Source organism: Phaseolus vulgaris, chromosome 1 (genome assembly GCF_000499845.2).
Source record: "Phaseolus vulgaris cultivar G19833 chromosome 1, P. vulgaris v2.0, whole genome shotgun sequence".
In the NCBI taxonomy this organism is placed as follows: domain Eukaryota; kingdom Viridiplantae; phylum Streptophyta; class Magnoliopsida; order Fabales; family Fabaceae; genus Phaseolus; species Phaseolus vulgaris.
Genome location: NC_023759.2, coordinates 47,263,753 through 47,285,074, shown reverse-complemented (window position 1 = coordinate 47,285,074; position 21,322 = coordinate 47,263,753). Strand labels below are relative to the sequence as shown.

Here is a 21,322-nt window from a genome sequence, read left to right as displayed (position 1 = left end):
AAGGTGCAGATCTGATATTCTGGATGGATCTACCATAAATGTGGTAACGTGCAACATGCTATCATCACACAACTTGTCACGATTTTGTTATGGTATAATAATTGTGTTTTTTTAGAGAAAGGACACTGTAAACTTTATTACAACCAATAATTTATTTGGGTTTGAAAAACATGCAACGTTAATTAAATTCAAAATGCATCAAAGCACATGGACAAGATTGGGTTCTTAATGTGTGGATAAAAATATGTCAAGAAAATATTTGATCTACTTGTGCAATTTCAATTTTTTCTTCAGAGAAAACATTTACATATTTTGCTCTTACTTCGATTGTAACAGAAAGCAATATCATTCAGTTTTTTAAATTTGCTTGCCAGATTATTCGGCTCCAAACAAATATCATTGAAACACCATCCAAATCCTGATTACTACAATTTTAGAACAACATTGGCAAATTCCATAATCAAATCGGACAAATAAAATAAAAAAATCAAAAGCCGAAACACAAACTGAAGAATCAAACCCTTTATCTAATTTGAGAAGACATGCAGAGATCCGAGAGAGGAAGAGAGACGAATCAGAACCAAGTAGAGAGAGACAGCTTGAGAGGGAATATTTCAATTTTGTGAAATATAAAATACGTTGCAGAGGGCTTTTTCACCCTTTCAAATTACAATCAATAGGGATTCAGATAAAATTTAATTGCATCAAAACAGTAATATTGAATGAACAAAAAAATAAATGTTAAGTAAAAAAACAAATTTTGTATGATAAGGAAATGGCATTAGACCTAGGATTGTAGTACTAATGAAACACGCAAATTATTCATCAATACTTAGCAAGACATCTATTGAAGGGAGGGATTAAGTTGACCATAAGCCTAGACCCGAGGCTTCTCTGACTTGAGTGGCTTCACCACTTCCCATGTGAAGTCAGGGTCATCCCTTCCGAAGTGTCCATAAGCAGCTGTCTTCAGGAACCTGTGGCCACCCCTCTTGAGGTCCAAGTTAATGGTGATCATTCCAGGTCTGAAGTCGAAATTCTCCTTCACAATCTGAAGAATTTCCTTATCAGGAATCTTTCCGGTTCCATAGGTGTCAACAAAGACTGACAAGGGCTCAGGGACACCGATGGCATAAGAAACTTGGACAATGCACCTTCTGGCAAACCCATTTGCCACAACGCTCTTTGCAGCCTGCCTCACAATATAGGCACCACTTCTGTCAACCTTGGTTGGGTCCTTGCCTGAAAAGGCACCACCACCATGAGCACCCCAGCCACCGTAGGTATCAATGATGATCTTTCTTCCAGTGAGACCAGCATCACCATGGGGGCCACCAATCACGAACCGACCCGATGGGTTAAGGTGGAAGATGGTCTTCTCATCAAGGTACTTCTCGGGAATGACTGGCTTGATAACATGCTCTTTAAGGTCAGCAGCAATTTGGTCATTGCTCACAGTCTCATCATGTTGGGTGGAAATTAGAACAGTGTGAACACGGATTGGAACCATGGCACCGTTGTCATTGTTGTACTCAACAGTTACTTGTGTTTTACCATCTGGCCTCAACCAAGCGCAGGTACCATCTTTCCTAACCTCGGTAAGGCGAGCACCAAGTTTGGTTGCAAGGACATGGCTGAGCGGCATGTATTCAGGGGTTTCGTCAGTGGCATAGCCAAACATGTGACCCTGGTCACCAGCACCAACCTCCTCCGGGCGCTTGGTGAAGTGGCCGTGCACACCCTGGGCGATATCAGGGCTCTGCTGCTCAATGTTGACCAACACCTTGCACTTGTCAGCATCAAGACCAACATCATCAGAGATGAAGCCAATGCTGCGGCATGTCTCACGGACAATCTTCTCGTAGTCTACTTCGGCCTTGGTTGTGATCTCCCCAAAGACCATGACCATGTTTGTCTTGGTGCATGTTTCGCAGGCAACCTTGCTGTCAGGGTCTTGTGCAAGGCACGCGTCGAGCACTGCATCAGAGATCTGGTCGCACAGCTTGTCGGGGTGACCCTCGTTCACGGACTCAGATGTGAATAGAAAGGTTTCAGTTGCCATTTATCAAGCTGCAGAAAACACAATGTTTAGTCTTACAAACTACATATGCTTGAGCAAAAAATTTATGTCGGTGCTATAATGGAAGCTGAGATTCGAGATCATAGTCCAAAGAAAATAAATTAAAGCATAAATCCCTACAACAAATTGATAGAAAATCACCAAAGTTTATGCCAAGTAGGATTAAAATAGTTCATCCTGATCTACTTTCAGAAAAAACTTATGGTCCTAAAAAACCAATTGCAGACAAAACGATAAGAAAGTATACACAAAGATTTGCGGCCACCAAGTTGAAACGAATCTTGGATTTCTGAAAGAAGAAAAATTAGCCCTCAAAGAAGTCATTTTAAATTAAGAGAACGCTAAAGGGCAAAGAAAAAACTAAATGAACAGTATCACATGAGGCACAAAAACTAGACCCAGACAGACACAGAGAGACAGAATAAGCTAGAACATATTATTCTCGTGAAACGTCAGATCTATACAACAAAAGACGAAAATTCAACAGAAATACCATACCATTTCAAATAATCAAACTACAATAGTGAAAAGCATAGAAGAAAAGGAAAATAATATAAATAAAATTCAGATCCATAATCGTAAGGGTCTAGTCAAGTACAAGACATTGCGAATAAAACACTACTTACAGTTGCGGAAATGGAACATATATAAATTATGGATTGTAAGCAAAACAAGGTTATAGAAGAAAAGTAAAAGTAGGAAAATAGAAGAGAAGATAAGCGTGATGAACGAACCTCCAAAGAATGAAATAATAGGTTTTGAAGAAAGAAATTCAGTGAGTGGAAGTAAACCAGAGTCACCACAGTGCAGAACCAAGCAGCCTGTGACTGGGTATATTGTTATGAGGGTAAGGGAAAGAACGTTGTCTCGCTATTTATAGTGATCAATGCCTCACTCTTGTGACTGGATACCGGAACTGGCGGTGAGGCGTTAGATTTGACACCCAAATCAAAAGGGTCGGTGAGATTGCGATTTGCTACAGCGAGAGCGCGTCTACAACCGAATACCGCCGGTCACTCACAAACCTTAACCGAAAACGTGTCAGTGTCGGTAGCACAGTAGGATACAGGTAGATCCCACCCTCATCGTTGGTAAAATTTAAAATACTCTTAATAAAATGTAACTTTTGCATCTAATTGTAGGCAAAATTATTCTATTTTTAATATGTAATTAAATTTATTTAACGTTTTCACTTTTATATAATAAATATATATTTTAAAGTTTTTTTTTATATTTATTGAAAATAATATTTCGATTTAACTACGAATATCACTTTATATTTGGAATGCATTTTCTTTAATTAATGACAGTACAGTAATTTTACGTAATGAATTTCTTTAATAATATAATAAATAACATTTCAATTCCTAGATGTCATTTTGATTTCTTTTTCATGCTTTTAACGGAATAAGAAATTGAGAATGTCCTTTCATTAATATTAATCGTTTTAGTTAATAGTTACATAAAATAATCAAATAATGAAGTTGTATAGGTAAAATATTTTATATCTGGGAAAATAATTGTGACCAATCTGTGCATAAAAGAAAAACCACAATAAAAATATTAATAATGAAAACAATAATGATCTTGATTTCGTGAATTATCTGAATCATTAGTTTTACATTAATGAAAAACAAAAAAATATAAAATACAAATATTGAGAAATCAATTTATGAGTGATTAATGTGTTTTGCTTAGATATTTTAAGACTTTCTTATATAGTGTTTTTCGATCATATATTTTTCTGATTTTTTTTGAAAACGTTTAGTTTAATAGAAGAAAAATGTTTAGTTCGTGAAAATATGGATCAAGAAATAGGTTTCTATGTTTGATTTACTTTTTTAAAAAATAGACATTTTTCTGGAAATAAAGTTTTCCAGGAATAATATTTGGTCAAGTTTCCTACATGAGTTAAAACAATTTTTAAACTAATAAATATTATGCTATTTTTTTAAGTTATTAAAGTTAAATTAAGTTTTTTTATAAAAAAGAAATTTATCTTTAAAAATTATATGTGATTTTTTTCACTTACAAAAGGAACTTTATTTTATTATTAAGAAAAGTAATTCCCAAAATTTCTGATTTTCGTGAATAATAATTATAAGTAACAATTTTTTCCCTTCCACCCAACTTCCTTTGTGTAGGATGTGAACGTGTTAGATGAGGTGACCTGATAAACCCAACAAAGACTTTGATACCATATTACAAAGTGGACTAAGTCTAACTCAACCTCATAAAATCGGCTCATGAGGGTGAGATTTGCACCCATTTATATATAATGAAATGTCATTATTTCTAGTTGACTTGAGATCTTCAACAGATTTTAGTTTCATCATTTGAATTTTTAATTTTAAAAAAGGAATAAAGTTCATTTTTTAAAATGTAACGGATATTATATATTTATGTATTAAATATCATATCTTCTTACAAGGAAGTCAAGGTTAGAGTTGAGAAAAAATTTATTTGACCGTGTTTTACTGTTTCTGCTATTTATACATTTTGGTTAGATCCTTATTGTCATAGACTCGTTTATTGGGTTCATAAAAAGATTCAATTATACCTTAATACTGACTTAACATTGATTAAATGAATGTTCAAAGATTATGTTTAAACTTAAGTTAACTGAAAGACCATCTATTATCCTATCACTCAACAACCAACAATACACCATATACTTATATTTATTAATTATACCAAGAAATCGATTAAAATATTTGTATTAAATATTTATTAAAAATATTTATTTAATATCTTATTAATATTAATGAATACAAGTTTATTTGTCATTTTTATTTTAAGGTATAAAACTTAATGATTTTTTTTCTTTTATTATTTTGTTACCTATAAGTAGTCTTGTATTATTACGGGTTGAATTCTAAACGACTAACTCAATTTAGCCAAGTTTCTTCTTTCATACACCAAATTTATGATTAATATTAGGAATTATGATTCTTAGGAACGGCGAATTAATACGTGGTTGGTGTACTTAATATTTATATAACTTTTAGCCAAATAAAAAATATCATGTATTTTTTTTACTAAAATATTTAATTTACCATATTACACGATTCAATAAAAATAGCATAGTATTGTTTTAGGAAAAGATTTATTTTAAATGAAAAAAAGTTAGTCTTCCACCTCCATTGCCCCATGGGATATTTTAATAGAAATCTTAACTAAAATTAATTTCCCGAAAATCTTGTTTGCTGGAAAATGTTATTTTTTATAAAGTAAATAGAAGAGAAACATTTTTTCAGTTTCATATTTATGAAAATAATAAAATTTGACTGTTATAATTTTTCATAGTAGAAACCTCAAAATAAAATATCTAAAACACAAACCCACACATATAGGGATGAAAGTTGGGCAAGAAAGCACATATAACATTTTTTGGTATTTCATCAATTTCTGAAGAAGAAGAAAAAATGAGAAAGCTTTGAAATAATCTTAACTTAAACAACCGACACATTTATGCAAGTGGAAAAACCATAATCCTATGTGGTTGTTAATTATTTGAAAAGTGGTTGGTTTGGCGACCAACCAACAACATTTAAGTAAGACTCATATCGTTTATCATATTCAAAAGTATCACCATTTTCAGTGTGACACCATTTCTCTGTATCAATCAGAGCAAAACCAACGTCACGTTTTTTGAATAGTAATGCGCAATCACAATCATTAATTTTAATCTTCATTTTATATTCCTTTCTTTCATGGGTAAAGAACAGACCACGTGCTGCTCTCTACTCTCCACTCCAACACAGCCAAAAAGAACGAGAGAGAATAAAAGGAACGTCAATGGGTATTGCTCTTCTTTAACAAACAATAGGTACTCATCGTAATTCTTTTTCCATTTGCAATCAAACATGCAGATTAATATATGCAAAAATTGTGTTTAATTTCAGTATTATTAATATGGAATTCAAGTTATAAGTATGTAGTGAAAAGTTTTACCACCCTAATATACGTTATTTATACTAAATACATCATCGAAATCAAACAAGTAACATTTAGTATCCGACTAGTGTAAAAACCTTAAGATAATAAGGATACGGATAAATCAGATCATTCAATTTTTATGATTATAATACATATTAATAATAGAGTCTATTACAAATTATATAAATAAACACATTAGACATAATAAATTATATCTTTATTACAATATCAACAACACGCAAATATTTAATACTTACTTAAGTATCGAAAAATATTTTACAAATATATTAGAATTGAAACCTAAATAAAAAAACATAATGGAAGAAGAAGAATTAATTCTCCAAATTACAAATTATAAATAATTACATATATTTAATGTACATATGTAATGATGTCTCTTCTTATACTTAAAGATGGAGAGAACAAAAGTGGAGAAGAAAAAGAAAAAGAAAAATATAAGAAGAAGTGAAGGAATGAACTTTACATTCTGTGGACAGAGATAGAGAGTCCCATTTGTTTCCGCATGTGAAGGTGTGTTAGTGCTGCCAACTTACTCTTTTTCAACGCAAAGGTGTAGATCTGATATTCTGGATGGATCTCAAAACCATAAATGTGGTAACGTGCAACATGCCAGCGACCACCCATCACACACAACTTGTGCCCATTTTCTTATGGTGTACTAATTATTTTCTTATGGTAGATATTATTATTGTTAAAAACAATTATTAATATCTAGTATGTTTTATTCTATGTATAAAATGACATGAATTTGGTAAACAATAATTATAAAAAGCTGTCGCAAAATATGGTTCGAGTGCTTCGTTTTTAATCCTTGGCTGAGTGATGCCATCTTCAACATTTTCCCCTTTTAAACACTAGTCTTTTTTTTCAAATCTTCGCGTGTGATATCCACATGGGATGTATGGCTAGACGTGGAGTAAAGATTAAAAAAAATATTTAATTCCTCTACACGTTAAATTAAAACTATGATGTATCTCTACATACATCACATCAGAAATAAAATAACATCACTTTTTTTTAAAGATACTAAATAAAAACATTTTTAATTTAATCTAAATATCATAATCTTAACTTACTTTAGTACTCCAATTCTTGGCTAATCACTTTATACATGTCTTAATGATATTTTTCTGCTTTGAGAGATCCTGTGAAAGTGTGATTGCTGAAAAATACTGGTAATAATAGAATAGTCGTTTCCATAATGTGTTTCCAAATGTCAAGGATATAGGCAAGCTCAACATCCTTTGACCAAGAAGGCATTAAGACCAAATATTATAACAAAAATGTTGCCATGCAGAAAATGTCCCACCTGTTCTAAGAAAGGGAGCCAGGAAATCCCCTATGATCAGCAGACATGCTCTTGGTTCTTTCCATTATTTCACTTGCATAGTCAGTGATTATGAGTAGTTTTCTTATGTGCTCTACATAATTGGTTCTTTGCTTCTTACCTTTTTCCAATTTCATTGGAAATTCCAACAAGAACTTTCTTGGAGTGTTTCAGCTGAAAATTAAAATGACTCTACCAACCATTTGTCTTTTTCATCTAACAAGCTACTTCTCCAACTTCGGAAGGGTGCTTCTGACGTTTCCTTTTTCATTTCTTCAAGACAAGGGAGTGGTCCAGGAGAATACATGCAGCCATCAAGAATCCACTTTTTGAGTGATGAGGTATTAATTCTCCAGTTTAACATTCCTGAAAAAAAATTACATGGTGATATTCTGTTTTCTTTAACTTCTGATCTTACGCGGAACACAGTGCCCATGGATAGTTTAAGATTTAAGATAACTTCCAATTGTTGAGTCGAAGTTTTTCTCAAAATAAGGATATTGTCAACAAACATAATGAGTAGGTTTTGGCAGATTTTCGTGCACAGCATCATGAATCAGATGAGAATTTCCTCATGAAAATCGTTAAAAAGAAAAATAAAATACGGAGGCCATAATAATATTTCCCACGCATGGGGAACTTTGGCTCCTCCAAACAATCATGAATAAGGGGTTTAGAGATTCGATCATATGCTTTTTGAATCTATTTCACTAGATTTAATTGCGTTCATCCTCCATGAAGTGCACTAGCTCAAGCGCAATGATGATGTTTTCACGATGATATTCCTGCGAAGAACCAAGGTAGCCTGGCAATGAGAGACGAACTCATTTAGGAAATACTTCAGTCTATCGGCTACAACATTGAAAATGCATTTATAAGACACATTACACGGGCATCGATCTAAATTGATAGTTAAATTATGGCGAGGAGTGTTCGGAATGAGAACCAGAGGAATCATTTTCTCCATGAAAAATTCCTTGGTTCCCCAAGCATCACTAGTGAAATTACAAAACTGATTGCTAATATTCCTAAATTATGTTTTGGAAAACCATCTTTTCTAGAAGCTTAACGAGAGCTCACGGGGAAAACTACTAGCAATCTATTAAACGATGCAAGTTCCACCGGAAGGGGCAGAAGCAATCGCCTTGCTATTACTAATTTCCTCGGCAAGAACGAGGTTCAAAAGTTAGTGAGACCAATTCATCACATTGAAAACCCAACTTCAATGTCTAGTGCAATGAGCAAACCATACGTGCAACTTGAGTCATTGTTGGTCAGTCTGCTTAACCCTTGACTGGTTCTCCCCCATGTATCCAGGTTACAACTTCGATCCTTGGACCTCGATACAGAGACATTTGCAGAACCTAAGCTCATAGACGGAGGGGGTTGTTATGAGAAGGGCATAAATCCAATGTTACTGATAATGGTCCCTTGGCTAAAAGCAGAAATTTAACCTGACAGACTGCACTGTTAGTTGGGGAGATGTCCTGATGAGGGTGAGCACACAAAAATCAATAGCCATACTTGGTACGAATATAATTCACTTTTCAGGTGGATGGAGTAACCAGTCTGCCAACACTGGAGAATTTACCATCAGGATTCGGTTCATTTGAACGAGGTTGGCAACATTGCACTCCCCATAAACTATTTGGACGTATAAATTAAAAAAACACAACAAAAATCACTTTACTCTCCAAGCCAGTCATCAATCTTGTTTCAAGATTCAGAAAAATCAATTATTTGCATCCCTCTTCCAGCAACAGCAATTTGATATTGGTTCCTGCAAAAGACAGGAGTCAGACAAACAAAATATATAACCTAACCTGATCATCCAACCATATATAACAATCACCTGCCACAGGCCCTAGCAGATAACGCTTCTGGCTCCGGAACACTAACTATTAGATATGAATGTTCTATGAGTTTGGTCTGCTGAAGATGCCAGCATCTGACCCGTTGATCAAGTCCAGTGGAAAACACCCAAGATCCGTCTGTCCAGACACCTTCATAAAATAAAGGCTGATTATGATGCATTTTCAGATATTAGCTTCAATTTAATTAAGTGATTCAAAACTCGATATATAGTTTTCAAGGATCGCAAGTATGTTAATATTTACCAAACGAGATGCAATCTTTTGGCAAATCTACCAGACAAATCTATTTCTTGTATAGTAAACTAAAACAATTATATGGGGATACGCTTAACTCAACATTCTAAGATGGGTGTTACATGAAGTAGCTAATATCTTTTAGGGGAAAAGATGATTATTGAATCAAACAATGAAAGCCTATGCCTCCACTATTCTTTATAACTGAAGCAAACAAAACATGGGAATAGAGAGAGTATAATTACACAGCTTCTTTACCTTTGACAGAAGAGCTGTGGGCAGAGGGTAGTTTTTCGTTATTTAAGAATCTAATCTTAAATTTCTTGCTCGGATTTTGAAAATTGAAGTCCTTTCCATATTCAGACACAGAGACAATACGAGTGATCTCTGGGCTCAAAATCCCATGATTCAAATTTATAGATTTAGGTGATAATTCAACCACTAGATGATTAAGTGCTTGATCATCACCCCCACTAACTATGCTGTACATTTGACAACTGTCAGTATTTTGCCCACTCTTTATCTCTGAAACATGGAGACAGTTGACACCAGATTGGTGAATCTTTCGCAAAAGGCATAGAGGCTGTATTTCACATATTTCCATCGAGGAATCATCAGTCTTGCTTTCTAACTCCGGGGAAGCCATATGTGAGGATTGAGAACAATCCATCTTGCTGTCTTCAGAATCACTTGGCACGTAAGGGGTCTTCTCTTTGGCTTTCAAAGTGACCAGACTGCTGTCTTGTTTTTTCTTTGACAAGTCTCTGCTTAGGGATCTCCACTGTCTACCACCCTGACTTCCTCTCCCTGTGCGTGGTCGTTTTTGACAATCAAAAAGCATTTCAACATTACAAACTGAAACCCGCCGCATAAAAGCTTCGACACTGTCAGTTAGGTCCCAAAAAGCAACACTGCCATCAGTAGACCCACTAATCACAATATAAACATTTCCAGCTTGGATGTTTTCTGCAAAAAATGTTCAGACATAAGATGAATCAAATTTATACAGGAAACAGGTGTTACACAAAAATATGAGCAACAGCCCATAAAATTATAATGATGTCATTACATGACAAATTTATCATTTCAAACAGGGTGTGCTTGTAGTTGGGGCATTCTACAAAAGGGAAAAGCACATCCAAAAAGCAAAAAACTGATAATTTATTGATAGTATTACAAACCTATGACTAGGCTTCCTATAACTTGTACACAAGATATAATAAATCAAAGCTTCATAAGCTTAAGACTTCAATCTACTAACAACCAATAAGAAAACTTATGTGCTAAAAGAAAACCCACCAATACCTATATATAATCAGCTGACTTCCCAAACACACCCAATTACCTGGGAACAAGAAAATTGCTGAAATATCCTAACCACCGAGTGCCAAATTAATTAGTCATAAATATTATCACAACACATGTAACTATACTCTATAATGGCCTTTGGACTATTAAAAGAAGTCCCAGGATCACAAATTAAACCCAACATTGAGACAATTTCATCTTTGAACTTGGTTTTTCTCAATGCCAGTACATTGTGAATTAAGTTTTTCACCATTAATTTTGATTATCATGCAACAAAACCCTATTAACTTTTGAAGAGACAAAGTTAGAATAATTTGTGCTAATGTAATAAAAATATCACATCCACGTGAAAGGAAGGAATTGGGAGGTACAGAAGAACTCTAGCCAGGAATCACTGTGATGTAATACAAACCTTTACAAGGCCTACACACGGGAAATATGATATGCTGCAATGACAAAACTGGTGCCAGAGAAGGAACCAGTACAGCGACATCAAACCTGCCATCAGGTAAAAGGGAAAAGCTTATAAAAGAAAAGGTGAAAGAGAAAGATGCATGTGAAATGTAGCAACAAAAATAAGAAAAGCAGAGAAAAAAATATCATAGAATTTGATAGGATTAAATGAAAATACCACAAGCGAAAGGGTAAAATTAAAGCCCGTAGCATAAGTGTAGCATCTGAACATGCAATGACAACAAAACAGAAAGTTATCCTGAAACGTACACAAAGTGGAAGGTTAGATTCAGTTTTTCTGTTTTTGCATGAAAGTAGTTAGACTTGAACCAAATACATGATCGAGAAAGGAAATATTGGGCATCTTTTCTCACCTGGAACCAGAATATCTAACAAGAAAAGCCGTGACTGCAAGATATCTCCAGTCATCTTCATGTTTATCTTTGATCAAATTTGCCATTCCACTCTCAGAAATCATCCCAGCATCATTATTTGTATGAGAAACATTTTCAGCAACACCAACTCTCTTCTCCAAATTAATTTTGGAAGTATTATGTGTAATTGAATGTTTGGCTGGCATATCAGTGGAAAGCCACTGGAACGTCATTGATGAGGACAAACTTGACAAAAAACAGTCATCAACTCCTTCTGATTTGTATTGATGATTGATTAGGAAGTCATTTTCTAAGTCCAGCCTCCTATTTTTTAATATCCAAGAAGTTAAGACACGCTTTGCACCCACAGATATAAGTAATGTTGGATTATCTTTGTTCTGAACAGCAGCATTCAGTTCAATCCTCTCATCAGCTGCATCACCCATATCTGATGAGATTGTGTGTACTTTCGACACACAACAAATTGATCTCACCGCTGATCCTCCAACATGTTCTCCAAGCAGTTTTGACATGGACCAGTTTTCAGTGCCTGGAGAGTACCTAAATAAAACAGACAGGTTAGGTGTAAAGCATTCAAGCAAGATCTACAGACAGCAGACAACAATGGTCTTACCAAGTCAACCTCACAGTTCCATCCTCACATCCAGTTACAATCCAACTTGATTTAGAAAATAAGGTGCACTTGAAATTATCTCCAATAAGCACATCATCAGAGATAAAGCACAAGGAATGTATCTCTCTACCATGGAACTGCATGTGCAAATTTTGAGGGTATACCTTCCCATCTTTATTATGAATCCAGTGTCTATGTATATGTATCAATTCGTCCTGTAACAATTGGCCATATTTGTTAGGTATTTCAGAAAAAAATTGTGATAACAGAAATCAATCATCTAGGACAAAATAGGCTTACTAGCTAATAAAGTGACAGCAGAACAAGCTTAAAAATGTGCTAATATGTTTTGAAAATATTAACTTCAAGGATTTCAGCTGTTTCTAAGATTAAATTTCAGCTAAATATTTGGGACAGTAGCTGAAATTTATTAAGGTTTTTTCTTAAAAAATAACCTGATTTTATGAGTCTGAAAATGTAGCTTATAATTATTTCTGAACAATTTTTTTCCCTTTCAACTTCATATATGCTCTTTTTTATGTAAAAGTCGATATCTTTGTTACATCCAAACAAAATTAATTATCTTAAAACCATTTATCAATAAACTTACTCAAGAGAAAATTAATTCTGATTATAATTGATTATTAAAATAATTTAATTTCACAACTATCCCAAACTATTAAAAAGTCTCTTTGATTGCAGTCACCCCTAACCCACCTTAGGAAGTTGTCTTATTGCAACATTAAGGGTGATGACCAGTGATATGGCTAAAATAGAATATATAAGTGAGATTCAAAGCTCACCTTACAAGTTCATTTTGAAAGATTAAGTTAAATCCAAACCAACATTCCAAGATGGTAATTGTTATTATTACAAAAATAAGGATATCATATCTTTACAATTATATATAAAAAGATCCTATTGTTATAATATCTTTATTATAAAAGATATCAAGATCATATTGTATTATTCTATGATGATATCTTTATTATTAGAGGATATAAAATCTCCTCTATTTATCTAATTGATTTTTTTTTCTCAATATAAATAAATCACCCATGTTATTACAAAACTCACGGTTTTGTATAATGCTTCTCTTTATCTTTATAGTAAAAAATATCAAGATCATGTCCGTATTATTCTATGATCATATCTTATTTATCAGAGGATATGAAATCTCCTCTATTTATCTAACTAATTTCTTTTTCTCAATATATATAAATCACCCCTGTTCTTACAGAAAACACAAGGTTTAGAACTTCTTAACATAGCGAAGCCAAACAAAGATGATCAAAAGTTCCTTTCAGATACCCTTAGACATGATTGGGAAAATTCTGAAATCTCAAGAACGCATCTACAAGTTCTGTTCATTAAATGATCTTAAATAGAAATAAACACTAATGATAACTACTTTGAGCTTGAGCAGCAGGATTGAATAACTAATGAGCAGGTGTAAATGTACTTTAGGACAGATAAAGCTTAAGGAAATGCTAAATGCTTCCTGATTTAATAATTAAGTGTTCAAAGCAGAAAGCAAACCTTGACAAAGGCAAAACAGTTCTTCATCTCTGGTAAATCACCTAGATAATAGGAATGAGGACGTCGCCATCCACCGCATGGAATGTTCACCACCTGTTACTACCATTTGTTATCATCCAATCTATAACAGGTGCTAATGGTATGCAGCAACATAGAAGTGAATGTAAAATATTAACTAAGTAGAGTAAAAGGAAAAGATTGTCAAAGTACCTTATTCTCATTCACTAAGTTCCATACTATGAAATCCACCGATGCAAAACCAGCTGCATAGCTGCTTGACAATCTATCACCGGACTTGTTATCCACAGAAACATACTCAATCAAAGACAATTCTTTAACTTGTTTCATTCCCGTAAATTGCAAATTATGCATTTCTTTATCATATTCCAGATAGCATATACAACCATCTGCTCCAGTCTGAACAAGAATACAAATCAACAATTGGAATCAAGATTGACCACACTGCACTTGCAGGTTAGAATATTAAGAGTTCTCTCAATATTATATTTGGCAAATGCTTTAAATGTGGATCAACAGGTCACTATATCTAAAGGGTGAAAAGTTGAACATACTGAGCGTATCTCTATCTGATTATAACCAAGCTTAGTCACAGAAACACTGGAGACACTTGAAATCCCATGAACTCCTTTGAAATTATTTACTGGAGCTATCTTCCTTTCTTCTGCATCAGATATGCTCAGGACCAGATTCTTTAGAAAAGGGAACAGAACCATATTACCCCGTACATCTCCACATGCTAGGACCTGCCATTCGGATTCAAGATAAATTTCCATTTTTAATTTGCAAACTAGTATGTTCATATCATAATATTTTAAAATTCAAAATGAAAAACATCCCATGCCTCTGTTCCACATGATTAATTATCGAATAATCTCAAATTAAGGTCCATTTCTACGAAAAAAAAATTGAAATGATATTTTAGTTGTATTATAAAATCAGATTCTATCAAGTATCTTATAGTCTTCCACAGAATAATTAAGCAACAATGAACACATTAAAATTTAATCTACTCACCCCCAAAAAGAATAAACTGCTAAAATGTAGGATATGGATAGGTGGATCTGGATCTTTCATGCTAGCAAGTTCATGAATTTGTCATGTTATGAGAGAGAGCCACTAGCAAAATTATGAAGCCTACACAATGGTGGGTTATGCTATAACTATTCTATGCCTCTCTCATAACATGACCAAAAAATTGAGAAGATCCTAATTCAAGGATAGAAGAATACCTCTTCCTCCATGCATGCATCCAAACACATTATCCGCATTCCATAATTTGATACGAACTCTGCTATATGTGATAAATTGTTACTCCTCATGGAGCTCTGAAGATCAGATTGTGAAGGATCAGGCAATCTCCAGAGTTTCAATGTTCCTCTAGGATCAGCTGTGAAAACATACCTACACAGTTGTGTCACCAGAGAATCATAATACTTTATTATATAGAAAAAAATTAAATAAAAATCAAATAAAAAAAAGTTTAAGAAATGGAAGGAGAAGCTAAAGAAGGGTGTAATATATTAGGATCTCCCATTTGATAGTACAGTGTGATATATATGGTGAGATGAGACTACAAGATAAGTATGCTTAACACAGTACAAACTTGAACTTATGACCTGTCAACCAAAGAGGGACAACTTGAACTACATTAGCAACAAGTGCAATTCTCTTCCCTGACTAAAGTTTCATAATGGTGTGGAGTATATTTTTTTCTATAATTACACTCATTTTAATAAGAATGCCAGGAAGGACACTCATCGAAGAGTACCAAAGGATGGATTCACACCTTATCAACAGGTATTGCGTATCTAAGCATGATTTAAGAAATGCATTACCTACATCCCAGAGATTTGCACCAATAAGTACCCAGGAGCTGTCTCTCCATTTCAGCTGGCCAAGTAAAGCACAATCTCACTGTAGGAGTGCAATCATCCTTGGCAACTTCAATAATTGTCATATTTCCTTTACCATCTCCAATAGCAATCCAATCATCAGCACCACAGTCATGTTCAACAGAGTCCTTGGACAATAAATCCATACAGATAATTGGTGCCCCATTGCTGACCTGGACAAGTTGATTCCACTGAGCACCTCCAGTATCGCATAATTTAGCATGGTAGAGATAACCATGATTGGTAGCAACATAAAGAGAATCCTGACAGGAAAAGCGCAAACATCGAACATATTCACTCTTGCTACAACAAAAAAGGAGGCAAGGCCAGTCAACATGGAAATCAGCATACACAATAATAGACAAACACAACAAAATCAGCTCCAAATTTTGTAAAGTTAGTAAGAAGCCCCAAGTGAGTTCATAATATTTTAATAGCCCAACCTGTCTATAAATCCAATATGCTCTGACACATTAGGGATGCAAATCGAAAACAACTCTGTTCTACTAGGGGATCCTTGTACTGCTTCCAAGCCCATGGGCAGAGATGTATGAGGTTGATGTACTTTAATAGCAGAGTCAAACCCAGCAGTTATAAGCAGTGATGAATTTGGGTCATACAAACATCTCCATATACCTCTTCCACTGTATACAGCAAAGAATGCAAATATTTGATCATGTCTCTGATTCCTTTTATAAGTGAAATTATGAGAATCTTAAAGACGAGACAATAAGGACATATGTACTGTCTAACAGAGAAAACAACTACTCAGATTATGACTCCTGTGAAGCAGTAGATTCCTCAAGGATAAGCTGTGAAGACATACCTACGCAGTTGTGTTACCAGAGTTGTAGAATGCTAGAATTGTAAGATACAAAGCAAACAGAAATTGCTTGTGCAACATTGTATCACACATCCAATTAATTTTACTTTTAAAAAGGACAGAATTGGAACATCTGTATGTAGGAACATCCAAAATGCAGGCTATGAAATTTCTAGGTTCACTTTTAAACCTCGTATAGAAGACAATTTTCAAAATAAAGTGAAGCAAGAGATATTTTTTGAGTCAGGTCTTTTAAGGGTTAATATATGATTAGCACCTTTTTATCACAATTTCAAAGTTACTCAAGATAACATACTACCGATGGTTGTTCCCTGCAGATACTCAGTTCACAGAATGTCAAAAGTCCATATAATCTTCAATGCTTGTTTGATTAGGACCACAGTAAATTACAAATAGTAGCAATTAATACTCTAACTCGACAATCAAGAATTCATGTTCATAACATAACTTACATGTGCTCCTTAATGACATGCAGTTGTTTACCGTCCACTCCCCAAATTCGACATGTACAATCCTCACTAACAGTGACAATAAACTGCACAAATAAAAAGACCAATATAAATGGAAATCAAAGCAAACACGGTATCAGTACAATCTTTATGATGTCAAGTCAAATAAATTAAAAAAAGGTGCAGCTGTAGATGCTTGTAAATTTAATTGAGGACAAGTGTACCACATTATGAGGGATGCTATTATCATTTGTAAAAGATAGTATTAATATTTATGAAACAGTCACTAGAAAATTAAAAATACATTAACAAGTAAAATAGCTTATCAAAATTATTTCAATAAGTGAAATTTATCAGTATCAGTAAAAATTATCAGACAGGTGAAAATAATAATTGATTATGTCAAAATAACTCACTTCTTAGTAGCAAAAGGTCACAAAATGACAACTCAATAAGTATAACCATCCACAAACTTTAAGCTAGTGGCACATGAACATCTTTAGAAATATTATTATGCATTTCAATTTTTAAGCATTTCCCAGTCAGCAATAATTGAAGGAATGGCTAACAAGAAGACCACAGTCTAAGTCACTTGCAGAGAATAAGGGAGACAAATAAAAGTAAAAATTGTCTACATTGACAATAAGATATGTCTATGGAGAAGCTTTTACCTCAAAGGTAAATAGACATTCCAATCAAATCAAATAAATCAAAACAGAATAATGGGTTTATTAGTTAATAGTGATCATTGGAAGGAAAAATTTGGAAAACAGTAAGATTGATACAAAGTGGAAAATTTTATGAAATGATACTACATATTATGAAGAAGCACAATATGATACAATGATTAAAAATATAGGAAGTTAAAGATAGAGGTAAAGATCTTTTCTTGAAGATAAATTGTTCACATATATATGAATGAAAGGGCATCTTTCTTTTTGGTTGTTTTATTTATTGAAACATACTATTTAACCTAAGAAAATAAAAACTGAATGGCTTACATTATCAGAAATAGCGCAGTCCCAAACCCGAGCATTATGTCCAAATAAGACAAGGGCAATGGAATCCTGGCAGAATGTATGTTCCCTTTCAATAGAAACAGCCCAGACACGTGCACTGCATTAACAAAAGGAGACCAATCACGACACGTCATTATCTCTAAGAGTGAACATAAATTAGTGATACAGTAGGACTCAAGAACTAGCTCACCTCCGGTCATCAGAAACAGATACCAATTTAGATCCACAAGACGACCATGCTATTCGGAAGATTGAACCTTCATGTCCAATAAGTTTACATACATGAGTAGCCTCAAACAATTTATCCTTTAGTTGGCAGCAAACAGAAGATGATATGCTCTCGTGATCATGATTTTCTTGATGACTTGAAGATTTATTTTGTTGACGGGTCACTTTCCAAACAATAATCTGCCCGAACCAAACTCTTTGAAGTAATTAAAAGAAAATAGAAACATCAACAAATTAAACATCTGGCCATAACAAGCTTAAGGAACCTTTAAAAACAATAATGGTAAGTATTTTAAGTACAATACTAATATGGAGAAAACCATAAAGTAAAGAGATACATACATTGCAGAAAAAAGATCCTTCATGTGTGTGCTTCAATAAAAATAATTAATGTAATCATATAGTATTATATTATGCTCATATTACAGCAGTTATGTTTATATACTTATTATCCTTCAAGATGATAATTGGGATTGTCTTTAACTATTTTGAGAGTTTTTTTCACATGAGGTCTTTGGTTCTAGTCTGCAAGCAGGATTGCATTGATAGTACAAAGATTCTATTTAATCAGTATTATGAAGGCTTTTCCAGCAACTAGCCTAGTGGATCTTCAGAAGCTGAATTCAGAGTAACAAATATCAAAGCAGATGGAAGATAATGAAATAATAGTAATAATGCTCCCTGAATGAGGACAAAGGGGGATTTATGTTATTATCAGTTCAGTCTTGGTTCACTTCTTCCACGTACCTAACCTTTCCATGTTGGATTGCAACATGATATTCAGCATTTGATAGAGACTAAACATAAAGGAAAAAAATATCTTTCTATGGGTATATATGATTGTCTTCAAAAGCATGATCTGTGAATTCAGTTTCTCTCTCTACCATCATTGAGGATACGAAGCATTGACCATCATTTAAAAAGAAAAACAAAGGGTGAATGAATTCTTTTGGTGAATTGGCATGAAATACATAAGCCAAAAATGCTTCCGCTACAGATTAGTCAGATCAGGACTCTATATAGGAAAGAAACAATAATATACTTGCATGGTGGATACAAAAATGTTCAGAATAAATTCTTCATAATTTTTGTGACTCTAGTCGGCCATTTTCAAAATCAATTGTAAAGATTAATCATCAGCAGATTTCTCACCTCGTTAAATATTGTACCAGAAGCTATTCGGAGAACTTCAAGATTGTGACCCCATAATCGCATTGAGTACAAAAGGCACCGTACTGTTATCCAACGACAAACATAACCTCATTAAAAAAATTACAAAAAAAAAAATATAAACAATCCAAGTTGAAACTAACCTGGAGATTGAACCTTAAGAACCGCAACGGAGTTAGAAATATCCCAAACACGAACTGAATTATCACTACATCCTACAGCAAGAAAACGATCCTCCAAATTGAAATGAGGTAAGCTTCCCTACTACCACGTAAAAAACGAACACAAGTAAGAAGAACAAGCATTCATCATTTCAATTCAAAACCAAATCTGTTAAGCACTTATTCTGACTGACCTCGAGGAAGCAAACATCCAAAACCCAGTGACCAAACTTCGGCAACAAATGAACTAGCGTCAGCTCAGCGCTCCCCGAAACGCCATCAAATTCGAAGCTAAACAGCTTCACTCTCGTTTCCCCAAATACAGCAACCATTGTCCCGCGAGGAAAACTAGAAGCGATTCCGTGGACGCGAACTCCTTCAAATACGGAGAAGGACCTAATTCTCTTACTCATTTCCAAATCATAGACCGCAATTTCAGAACCCAAACCTGAAGAAAGCGTCCACTATGTCAAAACAAATGAAGGTTAAACAACGTGCAATTGAATGCGGGGAGAGTAATACGGTACCTGCGAGCAGCAAAGGAAGAGAGAGATTTGGAAGGTGGAGAAAACACAGAGCTGAAATGTCTCCGAGGTAGGGACCACGGTGCATGCGCCATTCCGTTAACCGTTGGTCTCTCACCGTCATTGCTCCGTTCGCCGAATCCATTTAGCTCCTTCAACGACGCAGTGGCGGAGTAGGGTTTAAGCATGAATGCATTGAACTGAAGGATTTATAAGCTTGCTTCGCGCTGCTTCTTTTTGGTCAAATTAATCTGTCAATTCGAAGTTTTTCAAAAAGCTTGTGTAATTGTTCAATTCGTAAAAAAAAAAAACTTAAGTTAAATTTTCCCCAAGTACAGATATTATTTGACATTTTCAAGTAATTTGCACATTTATTATTTAGTTAAATTTTCAATTATTTATGCAACTTAAGATGAATCCATGTATTTTTATGGAACAGTATATGTATCTTGAATAAGTATGGTTAATGAATTTAGAGAAGTAGTTAAGATTTTTTTAAGTATAAGGAATCATTTTTAAAAAGGTTAAATAATCCAAAGATTAACAAGTTAATTAACAAATTTATTTACATTCTTTCAACATTTTTTTATTTAATTGTATTTTAATTATTTTTTGTCTGGTTTGTCCGATATTACATTCCAAAGTTTTTTAGTCCATTATACTTTCTACCGAAAAAAAAAAACTAACAACAATTGCAAACTAATATCACACAGTTCAGCCTATTAAGTTGCTTATATTTGGAAGTGTTTAAATGTCCTTTTGATTTCTTATTAAACTTATTTTTCCAATTTGTTTCTATTTGGAAAAAAGAATAAACAGTTTGAAATGAGTCAATGAAAAAATGAAACAGGTCTAAAAAAATTGATCAAGATTTTGAACGGAAGACGTCAGCAAATAAAGAAGTTCTTCGTACTAGTTATTTTTGCAAGAATCTGACAGTCTAGCAAATAAAAAAAAATCTAAATCCATGTTTTCATTATATAGATCAGAACATGTTTTTAGAGGTGCACCAAGAACTTGGTTATGTGGCCTTATTAGGAATTTAACCTTCAAAGCAAAACAACACTTAAATTTGAAAGGGTTAAACATATTCGTAGCATTTGAATGGAAAGGGACTCGAAGTTTGCAATCCATATCAATGCTATTAACGTGAAACTGGCGAATCAGACACTCATCTTAGTTTGAAAACATCAATAGGTAAGTGATTTATTTCCAAAGTCTAAGCATGCAG

At 33.9% G+C, this 21,322-nt stretch overlaps 1 protein-coding gene and 1 pseudogene across 1 annotated transcript; both read right to left on the bottom strand.

The window, feature by feature from the left end:
* Positions 1-599: 599 nt before the first annotated feature.
* LOC137814823 (S-adenosylmethionine synthase 1-like) lies at positions 600-2,952 on the bottom strand (annotated as a pseudogene).
* A 5,227-nt stretch (positions 2,953-8,179) lies between these two features.
* Positions 8,180-20,338, bottom strand: LOC137814822 (uncharacterized). The gene is made up of 20 exons (XM_068617740.1): positions 20,095-20,338; positions 19,762-20,015; positions 19,550-19,667; positions 19,389-19,471; positions 18,199-18,416; positions 17,991-18,105; positions 16,993-17,075; positions 16,140-16,340; positions 15,640-15,999; positions 15,034-15,205; positions 14,356-14,547; positions 13,994-14,200; positions 13,784-13,876; positions 12,245-12,459; positions 11,611-12,171; positions 11,415-11,495; positions 11,196-11,281; positions 9,734-10,441; positions 9,220-9,370; positions 8,180-9,147 (listed from the first exon to the last, which is right to left on the bottom strand). The coding sequence occupies exons 1-20, from the start codon at positions 20,234-20,236 to the stop codon at positions 9,084-9,086; spliced, it is 4,104 nt and encodes a 1,367-aa protein (XP_068473841.1). The 5' UTR covers positions 20,237-20,338; the 3' UTR covers positions 8,180-9,083.
* Between the last annotated feature and the right edge of the window lie 984 nt (positions 20,339-21,322).